We start from the raw sequence: 20,149 nt of genomic DNA, 5'->3' as shown, positions 1-20,149 counted from the left end.
GTTGTGGGGGGTTATAGATAGATTGCATGTGTATTGGAATCAGTTTGTGGTGTTTATTCAATCCATATATGTTAGTTTGTATCTGGGTATAGATTGGGGGATTGGATACTAGGCTAGGAAAACAAAAATTTCTTGTTTTTGATATGGATCTTAGCATAATCTTGTTGATGTTGAGTTTACAAATGACATCTTTTTGCTGTTGGGTCTAGGTTTCTTTTGGACAAAATTCAGTTTCTGAAAACATTTCTGTTGATATCTTGTCTGAATATGAATTCAAATGAGATCATGATTAGATACCAAACTTAGGTTCAATACTTTTCTTATCTAGGTTAGGATCCATCCACATAGTGTTTCTAAATGAGCCCATTTAGTGGTTTGGGATGACATACAAATACCAAACTTAGGTTCTGACTCATGTCTCATCTACATTAGGATCAATGTAATGTTTCTAATGAACCATGTTGTTGTCTATCGAATGAGACTCACACATCAAGAGTCTCCGATTTAGCTGTCGAGTGTAGCCCAACGCTTTCTTGCGCATGGTTCGACGAGAGAACTTAGTTGTTAGGGGTGACATATAAATAGTATCCCCATTTATCAACCATCGGTCTCCTCTTTGCTTCCACATTCATTCTTTAGTCATGATATATAAATATGAATTTCATTATTTAAGGGAGATTTATTTTGTCACAAAAACTTGAACTAGTTGTATACAATTTTTTTTATTTGATCATATATTTAAGAGAATCACATACATGGTATTGTTCTTAGCAAAAAAAAAAAAATTACTGTTGTAATAAAGATTGCTTAATGTTTCTCTTGGAAGCTTATATATATATTATAAAATTTTAGAAAATGATGAATTTTTAAAATTAATAAGCAAATAAAATTATTACTAACTAGTTATATTTCTCAAATAAAGTTAAAAAATACACACAACAAACTAAACTAAATTAAAAAACAATTTTGAAATGACCATACCTCGTTCCAAGCAAAATAACAAATTTGAAGTGTTTGGAACAAATCAACTCAATTGCATTTTACTTTTTTTTTTTAGCTTCAAGTGAATATTTGTATAGAGTTGAAAAAAAAAATCTTAGCAAATCGTTCTTTCTAACATTTATCAAATCATTTGAAATATTAATATTTTTTATATTAACTCAAAATTAACATTTTTTTAATGTTCCTCGTCTGATGTATCTAAACAAGTATACTGTGCACATAGATTCAAATAACGTAATAGGCTAATATACTGAATAAGAGACAGACGAGCTGAAGAAGAGGTAGATGATCGAAGAAAATATAGATGATCAAGCGAGGTGAGGTGAATGAGATAGAAATGAAAAAAAAGATAAATGAATAAGATAAATGAATTAGAATGTAAAGAGTCGTCTAGTGAGAGATAAAGAGTTTTTTTTTTTTATTATATATATATATATATATATATATTAATATTAGTAATTAATTAATTAAAAATAATGTGACCGCCTCAGGTATAGGTGGAGTGGTGTTGGACCACCTATCGCTTAAACAGCTGCCATTTAGAACACTGATTATTTTTAACTAACTTAAATTATTAACTCGGTCTTTTGGCTAGAGTACGAATTGGTCTCTTGAAGCATTTACCATACCAACTCACACCACTTCTATTAATTTACAAGGGGAGGGTTACTTCACACCAACTCACCCACTTCTAATTAATTTGGAAGTTTTAAAGTTAAGAATAAGAGGGGCTAATTAATTTGGAAGAATACGAGGGGCTAATTAATTTGGAAGTTTTAAAGTTAAGAATACGAGGGAGGGTTCTTCTATTCGTATTTCATCTACATTTATGTTTAATAATAGACTTTATTTTTTTTTTGGAACGAGCAAAATGGAAGATTTGTGCCCATGATGAACGAGTTAACTTTGATTTCTTAGAACGAGTAAAATGGAATATCCGCGTCCCATAAAGAATGAGTTACTACAATTTCTCATTCAAATTCAATAAGGAATGAGTTAACTTCCATCCTCCATTTCTAATCCAAAATTTTGAAACAATGGTCACCACCCATATTGAAATGAGATCACTAGAATTTCTAATATGGTTATCAACATACCAAGTATAGTTCCAAAATGAAATGTCATTAATATTGCCGATTTTAAAGAATACCAATTTCCAACATTTATAATTAATATTTCTTATGAAATATTGTTTTATCAATGTTTTAATTATGATGAAATTAGAATTAGATTTGAGAATTTAATTTGTTGCAATTTTTTAGTTTAAATCATTTCTTTCTTTAAAATTGTAATTTTATGATATCTAAAAACATAATAATTAAAACTCAAATTCTAACTATGTCCAACCAAACATAGCCTTAGTGTCAATATTTCAACTTTTTTTAATCTCATAAATCTATTGAAAACATAAATACAAAAGAAATTAAATTAACAATGTCTTAGATTCTATACCATATTAATTTACCTAGGGAACAAAAACATAACGATTTAAAAAATATAATAATAAATTAAAAAATGGTAATGTTTGAGAAATTTTTATTAGAGAAATTTTTATTTTTTTTATTTTATTTATTTCTTCTACGTAAGAGAAAATATTTTAGATTCGTGGTTTTACTTTTGTTTACTAATATATTTAAATATAAAATTTATTTGAATTCAACTATTCATAATATATTCATAAGAAATCTAATATAAATTATGTTTTCAACTTTATCTTTTGTTGACCAAAAAAACATTAATTTTACTAATAAAATAATCTACTTGTAATCAAAAAAAGAATTTTCCTAGCCCTACATCAAACAAGTCTAGGTTTAAGATGGTGTCTTTTTCTTTATAGTAAGATCAATAATAAAAAGGAAAGAAAAAAAAGGAAAAAATATGTCTTTTCTAACAGGCCCTAAGATATAGGGTTCCTACAAATCCCCAAATTGAGATATAGAAGAAAGATGGCTATGTGAAACCTCATAGCATTTCTCTACAATGGAGATCCATCAGTTTTCCACTCTCTTTTTACTCATCTTTCTCGTTTCTACCGGAAATTCCGATCTTTCCAATGATCGAGCAGCCCTTATTTCACTTCGTTCGGCCGTCGGCGGCAGATCTCTCCTCTGGAATCTTTCAGACCCAACTCCATGCAAATGGGCCGGCGTTATTTGTAGCTCTGGTCGAGTTATAGAGCTTCATTTCCCTGCAATGGGTCTTTCCGGTGATATTCCGATCGGTACATTCGGAAATCTAACCGGCCTTCAGACTTTAAGTCTACGGCTTAATACATTGTCAGGACCCATTCCGTCTGATTTAGCCGCTGCAACTGAACTTCGTAATATATACCTGCAAGGAAACTCGTTTTCAGGTCCAATTCCGGGTTTTCTTTTCACTCTCATCAATTTGGTTCATCTGAATCTAGCCTCAAACAACTTTTCCGGGCAGATTTCATCTGATTTCAACAAGCTAACCCGGTTGGGCTCAATCCGTCTGGAAAACAACAATTTTACTGGGTCAATTCCGGAACTAGACTCATTATCTAGTTTGATTCTATTCAATGTCTCGAATAATCATTTGACGGGACAAGTCCCTTCTAAAGTCTCGTCAATGCCAGCAAGTTCTTTCGCCGGAAACTCTCTCTGCGGCGGCCCTTTAACTTCTTGCATCGGAAAAAGCCGGAAATCAAAGTTGTCTCGCGGCGCCATTGCCGGAATTATAATGGGTTCGGTACTTTCATTCTTAATTCTTACTGCAATATTCCTATTGTGTTTTTGTCGAAGAAAGAGGAGTGAAAGGGTAGTTTCAAAAGAGCTTCCTCCTCCAACAACGTCCTCCCACCATGCAGAAATGGAGATCCCAATGCAAAAATCCTACTCCAATAGTACAACTTCAGAGTTTCTAAACAAAAACGCAAGTACCAATAAGAGGTTAATATCCTTCGGAAATTACGATGTTACATTTGATTTGGAAGACTTGTTAAAAGCATCAGCGGAGGTTTTGGGCAAGGGAACGTTTGGGACTACGTATAAAGCTGTCATGGATAGTGCACCGGCAGTGGTTGTGAAGAGGCTGAGGGATGTTACGGTTCCAGAGATTGTGTTAAGAGAGAAAATGGCAGCCATTGGAGCTATGGATCATGAGAATTTGGTGCCATTGAGGGCTTATTACTATAGTGGAGATGAGAAGCTTCTTGTTTATGATTATTTGCCAATGGGAAGCTTATCTGCACTTTTACATGGTGAGTTTAACTTGCATATTCCAATTCTAGTTAGTTTTCCTCATCATTTTACTATTTGGGTTAGATTTTTAACTAGATCAAATTGTCATAAGAACCAGAAATGACTTGATTGATTTAGGATTATTTGAATGACCAAGTGATATAGGTTATTTGGATTAGAAAACATTAGGATGAAGAAATAGAATAGTGTTATTAATGAGTAGATTGTTGATTAGATGATGCAGATTATTTGTAATTAATCTCAAATATTGCACGTAAAAAATGGCCCAAGAAAAGGTTGGTTCCACAAATAAAACCGATGGGGTTTGATGAAACTCGTGGTTCCTTTTCTTCTTGTAGATTATTTGATGAAGGTTGGTTTTGATTTCTCATTCTTCTTTGATCTGTTTTTTTCCTCTATGTTCTGTTCCTACATAGTTCGGAACAAGGTCTCCTTTAAACGCGAGAATTTTGTGTGTGCTATCTTCAATCTCATCATCCTTGTCAAGTTTGACAATCAGAATCCTCATAATCAATATTTGTTTTTCTTGAGAAAAACCCATTAGATCAATTTTATTAATTGAATTATTAGAAATTGACCCTAAACAGTTAAAAAAAAGCTTCCCGCTTACCTAAAAAGATCTGATTATACTAGGAACTAAGTCTCCGAAAAGAGAATAGAAAAAAAGGAGTTATTTAGCCTCAAGTTTCTTGATTAGATCCACTATGTCACCTGCAGATGAACATGGTGACGATTAGATCCTCACCATTTTGAATTGTTTTCAAGAATGGATTTTGATTACAAAGAAATGCTGCTGCAATCTTTGTTCTGTTCATAGTGATTTAACATGATCATAACTGCTTGTCAGGAAACAAAGGAGGAGCTGGAAGGACACCTTTAAACTGGGAAACAAGGGCAATCATTGCCCTAGGAGCAGCTCGAGGCATTGCTTACATTCACTCAAAAAATTCTGCATTCACTCATGGAAATATCAAATCTTCCAACATTCTCCTCACCCAATCCTACGAAGCTCGGATCTCAGATTCAGGCCTCGCACAGCTTGTGGAGTCCACTTCTTCACCAACACGTGTTGTGGGCTATCGTGCACCTGAGGTGACGAATCCCCAGAAAATATCACAAAAGGCCGATGTATATAGCTTTGGAGTGCTGTTGCTTGAATTGATGACGGGTAAGTCACCTACGCATTCTCGGGATGATGATGATGGCGTGGATTTACCGAGATGGGTACAGTCTGTTGTTCAAGAGGAATGGACTTCTGAGGTTTTTGATCTCGAGCTTTTAAGGTATCAGGATGTTGAGGATGAGATGGTTCGGCTGTTGCAACTTGGGGTTGATTGTGTTGGGTTGAACCCAAGTAATAGGCCTTCGATGGACGAGGTGGTATGCCAAGTTGCTGATATATATGGATCGGGTCGTAAGTAGTTGTGTATTGATATCGTACTTTGATGATATATTCATTTGTGAAATCTAAGGGTTTTTTTTTTTGGTTTCCTGCATTCTTACATTCATTTTTCTTCTGATGTGAAGATTTGAATTTGTTTCATTTTTCTTCTGGATTTTATTTTGTCTCTTGTCTTATGTAACATGTGCAAATGTTACTTGGTTTCCTTATTCTCCATTTTTTTTCGGTTGTTTGGAAAATCCAATATTCATTCATAGGACTATGGGATATATCTGCAATTGCTCTTGCTCTTGAAAGCCACAAAACAAATCTTGACTAGACTTTTGATGATAAATTTAACACATGAATATTTGATGAATCTTACTTTTACTGTTTTAATGACATTATGAGTATTAGTTTTTTTTTCTTTTAAAAAGTTTCACAAAAATATTAAAAAATAGATTCAGTTTAAATATTAATTGAGAAAACAAAAACCGTAGGCAATAACATAAAAAATTAATGTGCACAAAGGGTATTAAGAAAGCGATAAGTTTAATCTAAACCGACTTCACGGGCTTTCTAACCCGACATCACGGGCTTTTCAAAACAAATTTCAAATAGTGTTATAGTGTTATAGTAATGACGTTATGAATTATATGCATTGGTCGAATACAATCACTGAAAGTACGCTGGATAATAATTCAATTCAATTAGGCATACAATGTATGCCTGATACTTGTGGATACCTGATGTCGGATTCAGTGATTTTAAATCGAGTTCAAGGTCGGGAATGAGGTAGAGAGAAGTTTACCCGATCGAGTTCGGGGTCGAGGATAAAGAGTGTACGAAATCCAAAACCTGACTACATTAATATTAAAAAAATATTTAAATGTTTATTTTTTTTTTGTCAAGACTTAGGGTGATTTTCACCTCCTACATCATTACAATAAATATATGTTGTCCAAACCATTCATAACTACTAGAGACTCATCCATCACCACTGCTGGATTCCAGTAAAAATTGATTAAGAGGTTCCAACTCTCCCACAGTCATATCTTCGCTTCCGGTAGAAAATGTATATGTATCCGTGACCTTTTGGTCTCTTAGCTCGACTCTTTCGAGTTGGTCACCCTCTCTATGTCTCTCACAGTAAATTTTTTTTTATAGTCTTATTCTTAATAATAATGACTTAATAATAATGAATGATGATATATTATATACAATACTTATATATGATGAGTTGGAAGTAGTAGGACCATTGTGAATCTTCAAACCAAAGGTTGAAGATAGTGGGAGGTGTTGAGTTGGCATTTTCAGATAAGGACATCTCACGAGTGGGGGGATAATAATGATCCATATTGCTAGTCAAATTTCTATACAATCTCTTTAATAATAATAATAATAATAATATTCAACAAAGAATGTTAACTCTATTATCACCTATCCGTGTTTTTTCTAGACGAGCGTTGATTTCTCTCATTTCTTAATTATTATAGACAAAAAAAGTACATCTATATAATGCTCTCAGTCTCTGTTTTCCTTGAACATAAACACTTCAGAGATGGGAAGGAAACCTTGCTGTGACAAGGTTGGCTTAAAGAAGGGTCCATGGACAATTGAAGAAGACAAGAAGTTAATTAACTTCATCCTCAACAATGGCCAATGCTGTTGGAGAGCAGTTCCTAAGCTTGCAGGTTTCAATTAGTATATTCATCCCTGCTTCAAAAGTACACTTGTTTATAATTATATGATATGATATATGCAGGATTGTTAAGATGTGGAAAGAGTTGTAGATTGCGATGGATAAACTATCTTAGGCCCGATCTTAAAAGAGGTCTTCTATCGGAAACTGAAGAGAAGTTGGTCATTCAACTCCATTCCCAGCTTGGAAACAGGTCATCATCATCTTGCCATTAATCTTTTGGTTTGTGATCATTACTGGCTTATAGCTCATTTGGTAAATAATTTGCAGATGGTCAAAGATAGCTTCTTATTTACCTGGAAGAACTGATAATGAAATTAAGAATCATTGGAATACTCATATTAAGAAGAAGTTGAAGAAGATGGGAATTGATGCTGTCACTCATAAGCCACTTCTTCCTTCCATGAATGAGGATCAACAACTTAATGAACAGCCTCAAAAACAGAAAATGGATGAAAATGATGGATCAGAGATTGAGTTTGGCATAGATGAAGTACCCTTAATCCAACCCCATGAAATTCTCAACTCATTATCATCTTCATCTTCATATTCACCATCATCATCATCATCCACAACATGTTTATCATTAAACAACAAAACTCTTGGACAACCTATTGATGATCAGCTCTTATCTTTTGATTGGGAGAATTTTTGGGGTGATGATTATAATTTCAGTCTGGATCTTTTGATTGATGAGAATTCTCTTTTTGAGAAGTAAAATTCTTTTCATTAATCCATGAAAAACATGATATTAAACCATTAAAAAAATTAAACATTACAGTATAGAACAAGTTGTGACAAGGATTGGTACCTGTAAATGTGAACATTATGTGTGACAAGAATTTAGGTTTTGATTTTAAACCTCATTTGTTAACTGCGACATTTATTTCATCAAGAAAGATCCTTGCAAACAGGAACTACTTTTAGGATTTCTACATTGGATTAAATAAATTATAAATCAATTTCAGTATGTTTGAATATTGTATTTGTCATTTAATTTTATCTTTAGAGAAAACATCTAATAAATGAATTAGTATCCATATGTTTAATCTAGTTATACCTTATTTTATTTATATTTCTTTTGTTAAAGGATTTTTTTTTTATCACTACTCTAATATATAACATTATTATCATTGTGATAATATTACATCTAAATTATATCTTATAACTTTTGTGGGAGAGAGATTAAATGTTAATTGATGAGCAGTAAAATATTTGATTTATAATTTGAGGCAGAAAAATAGTGATTAATCATAGAAAACTTGCAAGATGGGAGATGATTATATTTATATTATAATTTTTTTTTTGTCTCTTTGCAAGAGAAATGATAAAATAAGAGAGAAAGGATAATAATTATTATAGCTCATTCACTCCCGACCAACTCTCAGGACTCCCGACCTACTCTTAGGCCTTGTTTGGATTGGGGATTTTAAAAAAAAACCTAGAGAGGAAAAAAATAATGATTTGTGATGATTTTGAGGAAACGATGATTAAAATAAAGGGTATTTTAGTATTTTGGTTAATGAAATGAGTGATATGATTGTTGAGAAGTGATTGATTGGAAAATTGATTTTGAATGAATTTTTTAAAAAAGCCAAAGAGAACAAGACCTTAGAAATAAAAAAACTTACAAAAGTCAATTAAAAATATAAAATAGAGAGAGTCAAATGAGACAGGAGAGCGGAAGAATATGGCGGGGAAACCAAAAAAAACACGACTTAAGATAACCCGTTAACCCACCAATTAATTATATATATATATATATATATATATATATATATATATATATATATATATATATATATATATATATATATATATATAGAAATGATAATGTGAGCGAGGCAGCGAACCTGCGACGCCCTGCCTGGCTGCCAAAAAAACCACGGTGGATGGATGATAGAGAAAATAAAAATAAAAATTAAAAGGTCGCGCTCTTTTACAGTTTTTGATCAAATCATAGTCTTCTTCTATTGAAAAGTGCTCAAAAGTATGAGTTTTAAATTTTTCTCTCAATGAGAAACTCATTTCGAAGCAGACGACGACCTAGAACACGACTACCGCGAAGAGAACCACCGAGAAGGAGACCACCATGAAGCCTACTACGAAGAAGACTACTACCGCAAACAAGACGACCGCCGAACTAAACTGTAATGTTATTTTTAACTTAAACTGTAATGTATAAACTGAAATGTTCTTTTAAGGTGAAGTGTAATGTCTAAACTTTAATGTTATTTTTAAAACTAAAGTGTAATGTCGGATAAACTGAGGTGAAATATTGGTAATATTGGTCTTTTTCCAAGACATGCCATGTACATGACCAATTGGTCCCAAACATCCCGAACATGGCCATGTAAATGACCAATTAGTCCAGAATATTTTGAACATGGCCATGTACAAGACCAATTGGTCCAGAACATTCCGACATGGCCATGTACAAGATTAATTGGTCTTGAACATCCCGAACATGACCATGTACAAGACCAATTGATCCCGGACATGGCCATGTTAGGGACCATTTCGGATGCCAACATGGATTGGTCATTATTCATTTTGTTAATACAATTCTCTTATTCTTTAGGTTCATGGATCCCGAAGTTGAAATACACGATATTCAAATCCCCAATATTGGAATGACTTTTCTTCTGAAAAGGAGCTTCGCGAATTTTACAACGCATATGCTCAATCAAAGGGATTTTGACGTTTCTAAACTAAGAGAAAGGAACGGTCAAATGGCAAACAAAAGTGGTTCTCCATCGCTTGTGCCAAAGTGGTGCATGTTCTATAAAGGGTAAAAACATTTTACAATGCAGACCTTCCACCAAGATGAACTGTAAGGCTAAGATAAATGTTGTAGTTCAAAATGAAGGTGCTGTTGAGATAACTAGTGTCTTCCATGACCATAACCATATATTGAGTCCTAGAAAGTCTAAACATCTTAGATCTCACAAGGTTTTAGATCCAAGTGCGAAGATAATATTGGATTTAAACGAAGAAGTTGGAATTACTTTGTCAAAAACATATCAATCACTTGTAGTTGAAGCTGGTGGATATGATAATATGACTTTTGATGAGAGAAGCTGCATAAATTATATTTTAAAAGGTAGGCGATTGCGGTTAGGAAATGGTGATGCCGAAATGCTATGTTAGTATTTCTACCGAATGAAAAACATGTGTTTAAATTTTTTTATGTATATGATGTGGACAAGAAAAACCGGATAAATAATGTCTTTTGGGCTGATGGAAGATGCAAAGCTGCATACGAGTACTTCTCGAATTCATCATATTTGACATAACATATCTAACAAACCACTATGATATGCCATTTGCTCATTTTGTCGATGTTAATCATTATGGACAATAAATTTTGTTAGGATGTGGCTTACTGTCCAATGAGGATTCAGAGTCATTTATCTGACTTTTCAAAGCATGGTTGGCATGTATGAACGAACATGCTCCAAAGGCAATAATCACTGACCAATGTCGATCAATGGCCATTACAATTGAAAATGTATTTCCGAACACCCATCATCAATTTTGTCTTTGACATATAATGAAGAAACTCCCCACCAAATTGTCTGCACATTCGCATTATACAAGTATAAAAAAGACATTCAAGAATATTGTCTACAACTCAATCACAATCTAGTAGTGTGAAGATAGTTGGCTGAAAATAATAGATGAGTTTCAGTTGCAAGACAATAATTGGCTGAACTCATTGCACGTAGAACGTACAAAATAGATTCTTGTGTATGTTAAATGCTACTTCTGGGCAAGCATGTCAACATCTCTAAGAAGTGAATCTATGAATGTTTTTTTTTATGATTTTGTTCATTCTAAAACATCCCTAAAACAATTTGTAGAGCAATATGATGGAGCCCTTAAGAGGAACATAGAGAATTAAAAAAAATTGGATTTTCATTCTTATAATTCGACTATTCCAATTGTGAGTGAGTAAAGAAATTTCAGAGTGTATATACAAACGACATTTTTAAGTTGTTACAGAATGAGGTGAAAGGGTTTGATGTTCTGTGATACCTCCATACTCGAAACGATAGGGCAACAATTACATTTAAGTAATACAAGGTCATGATGGAGAACATTGGAGATATATTTTTGTAAAGGTAAACTTCAACCAACAACTTCTGCACATACACCTTCTGCACCAACAACTTCTGCACATACACCTTCTTCACTAACACCTTTTACACATACACCTTATATACCAACACCTTCTTCAAATACACCTTCTACACCAATACCTTATGCACCAACACAATTGATCCACTCTCTTGTGAGAGTAAGGGCTAGAGGTCGACCACCAACCAAACGTAAACAATCTATAATCAAAAGAGTTATGAATAAAAGAGGTCGAAATAAGGAAAATGAGGCAACAAAAACAATAGTGCAAGATTCAACACAACAACAACAAGAATGGAATAATCCAGTTTCGACTCAATATTACTTCACATCACTTTTGTCCTCTCAAATATATCCAGAAGATAATACTTGTAGGGACAACATTCAACGAAAGTAGTAATTGTATGAAAATGTTGTATGTTGTAATATAATACTTATGGGGACACCATTCAACGTTAATGTTTTAATGTAAAAGAAATTATAGTTCAATATAAATATAAACATTATATACAATTGGGACATGTCCATGTTAGGGACCAATTGCTTTCGAACATGGCCATGTTCAGGACCAATTGGTCTAGGACATGGCCATGTCCTAAAACAATTATTGACATGGCCATGTTAAAGAACAATTGTTCTAGGATATGGTCATGTTAGAGACCAATTGTTCCCGAATATGGCCATGTTCGGGACCAAATTGTTCTAGGATATGGTCATGTTCGGAACTAAATTTTTCTAGGACATGGTCATTTCCTAAAACAATTGTTGACATGACCATGTTAAGGAAAAATTGTTCTGGGATATGGCTATGTTATGGACCAATTGTTCCAGGACATGGCCATGTCTTGGAACAATTATTGACATGACCATGTTAGGGAATAATTGTTCTAGGATATGGCCATGTTAGGGAACAATTGTTCTAAGATATGACCATATCCTGGAACAATTATTCCCAAACATGGCCATGTTTGAGACTAAATTGTTCCAAGACATGGCCATGTCCTTAAACAATTGTTGACATGGCCATATTATGGACCAATTGTATAAACAAACCAAACATTCTAATGTTACAAATGGTATTAATTTAATATAATATAGCAACCAACCAAATATTTTAAGTAATTTTCAATAGAAAGAAATTGTATTAATTAAAAGTTCATGTAATATATAATGTATCAACTGACCAAACAATGTTACAATGTAAACAAATGTATTAATTTACATCATCTTCCTCTTTTCTAACAACTTAGCAACTCTCTCTAATTTTTCAGGTAATTGATGCCTAAGATTATTCACTTCTGACCTCAGGATCGTCGCACCAAATTTTATCCTCTTGGACTCAATTATTGTTAGGAACTTCAAAAACACATGTTTTAGCAGGTTAGTAAGTACAAATAATTTTCAAACAATGCTAAAATTGTATAACTTACATTGTGATCGTTGTCAATAGTAATCGGTCTTGTTTGTTCTCTTATATATGACTTCATCGGCCACATGTAGTAGATTCCATAATACATTTTATTATTAAAATCTTGCCAAGGAAATTTCATAATATTGAATGGAAAGTCATCTATTGAAGCAGCCATTCCGAGGTCACGGTATACATGAATTCAACAAACGTTATTTTTATTCTATTGTACCAAGGAAAGAAAAAATACTTTTAGATAGATAAATGCAATAAACAATTTTAGATATTGGAAAACATTAGCTTATTACCAAGGCCATAAATGTTAAATATTTTTCCTCTCATGGTAAATTTTATGGCAATGGTAGGTTGTCAATTAATTGGATTTCTTTTTGTTTCATGTCGATGTAGTACAAATAATAATGAGAATGTTCTAAAATAGGGAACATAATCTGCAAAACAGGACCATTTTTTCCATATGGTTAGGTAGTCAAAAATGAGATTATTCTAAAATATTGAAGATGTTATTTATAAGGTCAGCCTTCTTTGAGTCTTCAACAGATATATGAAATAAATTCATTTCTTCTTTAATTACACCGACAAAATTTTCAGCAACACAATGATGTGAACTCTGCAAATGTGTTGGGAAAAATTAAAATAAAGTAAAGAAAAGAGTTAATTAAGTGAGAAATATTTAACTTGAAATAGAAATAAACAAAAGCTATGATCTGGAACATTATCTTAACAACATAATTTTGATGATGTTTAAATAGAATAAAGTTAAGTTGTCTATTTGTTTTGTGTAGGTGCATATATAAGACTATGCTACTTTAGACGTAGTCTAAAGCAGACTATCTTAGATGTCATACATAGTTAGACATGGAAGTCTAACTCCTTTAGACGAGGTCTAAAGGGAAACATAGTTAGACGTGGAAGTCTAACTCCTTTAGACGAGGTCTAAAGGGAAACATAGTTAGACGTGGAAGTCTAACTCCTTTAGACAAGGTCTAAAGGGAAACGTAGTTAAACGTGGAAGTATAACTCCTTTAGACTCGTCTAAAGGGAAACATAGTTAGATGTGTACGTCTAACTCCTTTAGACGCGGTCTAAAGGGAAACGTAGTTAGACGGGTACGTCTAACTCCTTTAGACACAGTTTAAAGGGAAACGTAGTTAGACGGGTACGTCTAACTCCTTTAGACGTGATCTAAAGAAAAACGTAATTAGACGGGTACGTCTAACTCCTTTAGACACGGTCTAAAGGGAAACGCAGTTAGACAAAACATAGTTAGATGGGTACGTCTAACTACTTTAGACGTGGTCTAAAGGGAAATGTAGTTAGACGGGTACGTCTAACTACTTTAGACGCGATCTAAAGGGATGCATAGTTAGAAGAGGATGTCTAACTCCTTTATACGCGGTCTAAAGGAATACGTAGTTAGACGAGGACGTCTAACTCCTTTAGACGCGGTCTAAAGAGATGCGTAGTTAGACAAGGACGTCTAACTCCTTTAGACGCGGTCTAAAGGGATGCGTAGTTAGACGAGGACGTCTAACTCCTTTAGACGCGGTCTAAAGTAGCACGTCTAATGCCGTATTTTAGTAGTTGTCTGAAGAAAGTATACGTCTAACCACGATCAACTAGTTGTCTTCTACTCCTGCTCCACTCACTTCTGAGCAGTTTGACAAGCCAGTTAATTATATCAAATGAATAAACGCCACGTATGCGAATATCCTTCCAACTACATGTCTAGTAAAAGACAATATTAGAGGATATTCGGCGCACTACTTGTTCGGTTCGACCACGATCCAATTGCTCAGAATCTGTTGCACTCTAGTACTATAGGCGGCCTTCCAATGGACACATTCCACGTGTCCACAAAAAAAGATTTGACCGTTGGTGTCCTTCTACTACAAATAGATTCTCAAAGATAACGGACGACATACGCACTCGATTATCTGATTCACAAAAACTTCTCTTGCTCTTACTGACTTCTTGTATCCTTCAAGCTCAAGAGAGAAATTCAATTACTATCTAGCTGTGAGAATATTGTAAGTTGAACATAGGTTGTTCTGTTGAACAGAGAGTAAGCTAGCTCTGTGAGTTATATTCAATTCAAAGTATTTAGTAGATATCTTTTTGGTTGTGGAATAAGGGGTGACGTATGAGTTTTATCTCCGAACATCCATAAAACTCCCTGTGTTCTTTACTTTCTTCTTTTACATTCGGTTGTTCAAAGCTTCAAATTCGACGAATACTTCCGCACTTGAATCTATTTCAAGAGTTTGGAGGATTTGCGAAGAATAGAAACATATACTAATCCCTAAGAGGATTATTATCAAAAAATTTAACGTAAGTTGTGAACCATAGTCAGACCCTAGTCTCTATTGCTAGCACCGACCCTATTAAAATGAACATAATATTAAAAAAATATATATATACTAATCATGGCATGTTAGGAAACCAATTCAATTGCTCCTGAAAATGGATGGAGTTTTCATATAAAAAAGCTTACATATGTAAAATTAGATAAGCAAAATTTTTGAATGCCTTTGTGAGTTTTCTTAAAGAGGTAATTGTTCAATTGGCTCTATGCATCAATTATTCCAGATTACAAATATGTATCAGTTTTGAATGTGAGCATTTATTCTCTGGTCAGAGTGACTTGGTCACTATGGAATAACACTTCACTGCAAAGACAAATGAAGAAAACACATCATAATAAGAGTTAAGAAAATATTAAAATGACTATGAAGAGTTGTAAAGATGTTACATTGCCATGTTCTGTACAGATCTAGCAATAGTGTCTAATGCATTTTAACGTTGGACGAGGTTAATACATGAGGCTCATACTCTCCAATATGAGCCCCCTCCACATTATTTGTCATATCATCATTCACATCAGCATCCACATCATCATCCACATCAACATCCAAATCATCATCCAAATCATCATCCACATGATCTGCCTGATGATGATCCACATAATCTGCCATCTAATTTGACACCCGATCTCGCACCTCATATGGAAGTGGAAGGCATCCAACATCACTTCCATATATGAATCTTCCTCGTTTCATTTCCATCTGAATCCTACTAAACAACTTATTTTCATCCCAACATTATAATATCGAAAATTTTCGTTCGTAAGGCAGTTGCAATTTAGGGTTCACAACCCTATCCATGTAGAACAACTGAAAACAATAAACAATGTTAGAACATTTACATTGAAATTTGAATAAAACATTGAATTAAAGTACTGATAAAATTACTTACAATGAGAAATGTATGCGGTCCATATAAATGATGCTTTTCATTCGTCGCCCACTTCTGTCAGCCTTCAGCTAAACCTTGCATTGTGAATTTGCACTAATTTAAGTTTCGGATATTATCGAAATCAAATAAAGATTTTAGGATTTTAAACATGCACTGTATATTCTTTGTGGTCTAGAGAAAGCTGCTGACAACATAGACTACAAAGTCTATCTTAAAATTATTGACAGCTGCTCTATTGTTAAGTATCATCTTTGGCATTACAATTTTCTTGGACCAAAACTATTCTTTTTCATCCCCCATCGTCTCTTCCACTCCCACAACAATTGATCATATTCGGGGAACTCTTTATCGTTTCCAATGAACTCAACAATTTCAATTTCCCCTACCGGGATACTTAGTATGCACTAAACATCCTTTTCTTCAATTTTGACTTTTTGCCTATTCCGTAGGCTGATCATACAATTACCACTGTCGATGTCGAATTTGAATTACCTGACGAGGTGTCGAGAGATTTCACTTGGACATTTTGAAAGGCAAGGGTAAGAAGCCCTCCAAAGCCTATGACCTTTACGACCTCTTTTTGTTCTTTTGTCAATTGTTGAATTAGTTTGAAAATGCCAGATAACGAGGTCCTAGTTAAGAAAATATTGTGTTCATATATTCTTGGGTAAGAGTGAGGTGAGGGAGCGGGAGAGGGGGGAGTTGAGGAAGCTGGAGATGAGTGAGCGGGAGTTGAGGAAACTAGATACGAGTGAACAGAAGATGATGGAGTTGAGGAAGCTAAAGATGAGGAAGCTGGATATGAGGAAGCTATAACAGTAATGGACAACAATGACAAATCTATTGTCGAGGGTCGACGATATTTTCTTTTTTATACTCTATTAAAAATAAATAGATAAATGAAGCACGATTAACAGATATAAAAGTGTTAAAACTGAAAATTCAAGTTTTATTTACCATGTTCAGGACCAATTGGTCTTGTACATGGCCATGTTCAGGATATTCGGGACCAATTGGTCCATCACATAATTCAGCTAATTTAAGTTCCTAATTAACAAGGAGGTATCATCTTCTCCAAACATATTTCAGTCAAGCTTTCAATTTCTGAATTTTCATTACTATATGAATTTACTATACCATGTTATCAAATCTCCTAACTTAAAAAACAGAAAACAAAAATAAGAACAAAAATAGTTTCAAAAATTGAAATCAAGTTTCTAGACTTGGTCATGTTCGGGACCAACTGATCTTGTACATGGCCATGTACATGAACAATCTATAACATGAAAATTCAAGTTTTTTCATGTATCTTCTACAACTATTATTGATAGTTTTTCTGAATTCATTCATAACAGTTTTTAGAAACTAATAAACTAATAACTCAAATTTTCTAAATGAGATAGAGAAACCAGAAACACAATTAAATACAGTTTCCAAATATTAAATCCAGTTCCTAAAAATAGACATGTTTTTCGGGAAAACCCTAACTATAACTACATAGAACTTACCTAGTGTTGGACTTTGATGTAGTTGAAGAAATCTGATTCTCTTGAAAATTAAAAGTAAAACGATTTTAGGGTTTTAACTAGCTAACATTGTTGTTCGACATTGATTTTAGGGCTCACTATTTTCGAAGCTTAAAAGGAAGAAAAATCGCCGAAGTCCATAGTCGTGGAAGAAGGAAGAAGAAATCGTCGAAAAAGGAAGAAGAAATCGCCGAAGTTCCAAGTCGCAGAAGAAGGAACGTGTTGGGTTAAGATTTTTAATATTTAAACTGATTTTGATAATTTAGCTTAAATAATCAAAAAGGGAAAATTGTTGGGTTAAGATTTTTAATGTTTAAACTGATTTTGATAATTTATCTTAAATAATCAAAAAGGGAGAAATTGTTGGGTTAAGATTTTTAATTGATTTAAAATAACTTAACAATTTTGATTTGATGATTAATGAAATGTTTTTGATAATAAATGGATAAAACTAAGTTCAATAATTGTTAGTCATATCAAATATATAAATATATATTTATATATTAACATCTTAAGTGGTGTAGTGGTAAATACACCTACCTCTCAGATGAGCAGATGGAATCTAAGCAAAGATGATGTCTAAGCAAAGGAAGATGGTCCTCTAGACAGATGGCATCATAGCTCAACAAATGAACAACCGCTGTACTACCCACGATCTCAAGAATATATTCTTGCTGTACTACCAAGTACCTCATGGATAGTACATCCAAAGAAAAGAGGACATGTGTCCAAAAGAAGGATTAGACCATTGGTGTATTTTAGTATATATGGAAGTCAAAGAACAACGGTCGAACCTGAGCTTCATTCGATTCAAGAAAGTTTTGGAAATCAAATATCTCACTATCTAGCTGTGAATACATTGTAATTACATACTATCTTTTCTGTGAGAAAACTTCAGCGCTGTAAGTTGAAAAAATGTTATTTTGTTCAATAGAGAGTTAGCTAGATTAGTGAGTTGTATTCGATTAAGAGTATTTAGTGGATATCATTCCGGTTATAGAAGAAGGGGTGACGTATGAGGGTTTGCTCCGAATATCCATAAACAACTCCTTGTGTTCTTTACTTTCTACTATTCATCTTCTATCGGTTCAAAGCTTCAAATCCGACGATCACTTCCGCACTTGAAATCGTTTCAAGAGTTCGAAGGATTTGTGAGGAATAAAAACAAATTTTAACTTCTAACAGAGTTAAAATCGAACTGAAATGTATAAACTGTTATCAATAGTCAGACCCTAGTCTCTATTGTTAGCACTAATCTTATCAATTAGTATCAGAGCCTCGTTTTCTATTCTCAAGCACCAAAAGAATCTGAATCATGTCGATGACCGCTACAACCAACATTCTCATGTTCTCGAAAGAGAACTATGTCGTGTGAAAGACGAGAGTCCACGCTCATCTAGCTGCCATAGATGATGACATGTGGTTTGTCATCACCGAAGGTCCAATAAAGATTGAGAAGGCTAGATTTGAGTGGACCAATGAAGATAAGAGAAAGAATAACCTTGATAAGAGAAAGAATAACCCTAATCAAAATCATCAAACCTATAGTTTTATGTTCTTGACGTCTAACTGAGGGTTCGAATTGGGTTCGATTTCCGACCGAGAAAATCGAACCCTCTCTTACACCCGACCGAGAAATCTCACACCTAACCAAGAAAATTTTAGCCTAGAATTGATTGTCGACCGAGAAAACAAGTCTGACATGTTTCTCGACCGAGAGCTCCCCGCACCCGATTGAGGATTTCTAGCTCCGACCGAGAACTCCACACACCTCGACCATGAGATCCACGCACCCGGCTATGGATTTTTAGCCCCGACCGAGAGATCTTAGCCTTGACTGAGGACCCCTTGCACCCGACCGAGAGCTCAACGCCCATGACCGAGGATCCCTCACGCCAGACCAAAAGCCCAACACCCAAGGACCGAAGGGCTTTAGCCCTTCACTAAGGGATCGACACCCTCAACCGAGAGGACCAGTTTGGGTCCATTTGTTTGAGATTTTTAATTTAAAAAATATTTTTTTTTTAAACTAGAAGCTCCAAATTATTTTCTAAAAATCTGAAAAAATAGAAAAAACTTCAAAATATTTTTGGAATATTTTTACAAAAATATTTTTAAATTCTAATGCCTTAAACTGAAGTACTTTTCCCAACAACCGTTGACATCAATCGCAGTTACCATCATTTCAACAGTATTTTATAAATGTAACAAAAACTTGTGCATGTCTAGGACCTGAAGAATATTTGGTTAAATAAAACACAATGAAACTAATTTTTCAAAAGCCAAGATTTTATGAAGTAGAGTCCGTTCTTCAACAGGTACGTATGACATTGTGCGAAAGTCATTTTTCGAGTATCACCAAACACCAAATTTAAAAGAACTTCTAGTCAAACATACGTTTATATACGTTTACAAAACATTTTTATTGATTTTAAATTGAAAATCAATTGTCGACTCTTTCATCAAACAAATGATCTTTTAAATTAATTATTT

The 20,149-nt window shown here is 33.8% G+C and overlaps 2 protein-coding genes across 2 annotated transcripts; both read left to right on the top strand.

Moving 5' to 3' along the window:
• Positions 1-2,920: 2,920 nt before the first annotated feature.
• LOC124937623 (probable inactive receptor kinase RLK902) lies at positions 2,921-5,837 on the top strand. Its single transcript, XM_047477918.1, has 2 exons — positions 2,921-4,225; positions 5,074-5,837. Exons 1-2 carry the CDS (start codon positions 2,983-2,985, stop codon positions 5,646-5,648), a joined length of 1,818 nt encoding a protein of 605 aa, XP_047333874.1. The 5' UTR covers positions 2,921-2,982; the 3' UTR covers positions 5,649-5,837.
• A 1,307-nt stretch (positions 5,838-7,144) lies between these two features.
• On the top strand, positions 7,145-8,363 carry LOC124937624 (transcription factor MYB20-like). Its single transcript, XM_047477919.1, has 3 exons — positions 7,145-7,301; positions 7,373-7,502; positions 7,580-8,363. Exons 1-3 carry the CDS (start codon positions 7,169-7,171, stop codon positions 8,025-8,027), a joined length of 711 nt encoding a protein of 236 aa, XP_047333875.1. The 5' UTR covers positions 7,145-7,168; the 3' UTR covers positions 8,028-8,363.
• The last annotated feature ends 11,786 nt before the right edge of the window (positions 8,364-20,149 follow it).

The sequence above is a fragment of the Impatiens glandulifera genome, chromosome 5, assembly GCF_907164915.1.
Source record: "Impatiens glandulifera chromosome 5, dImpGla2.1, whole genome shotgun sequence".
Taxonomy (NCBI): domain Eukaryota; kingdom Viridiplantae; phylum Streptophyta; class Magnoliopsida; order Ericales; family Balsaminaceae; genus Impatiens; species Impatiens glandulifera.
Note: the sequence above shows the minus strand (reverse complement) of the source record. Positions and strands in the feature narration are given on the sequence as shown.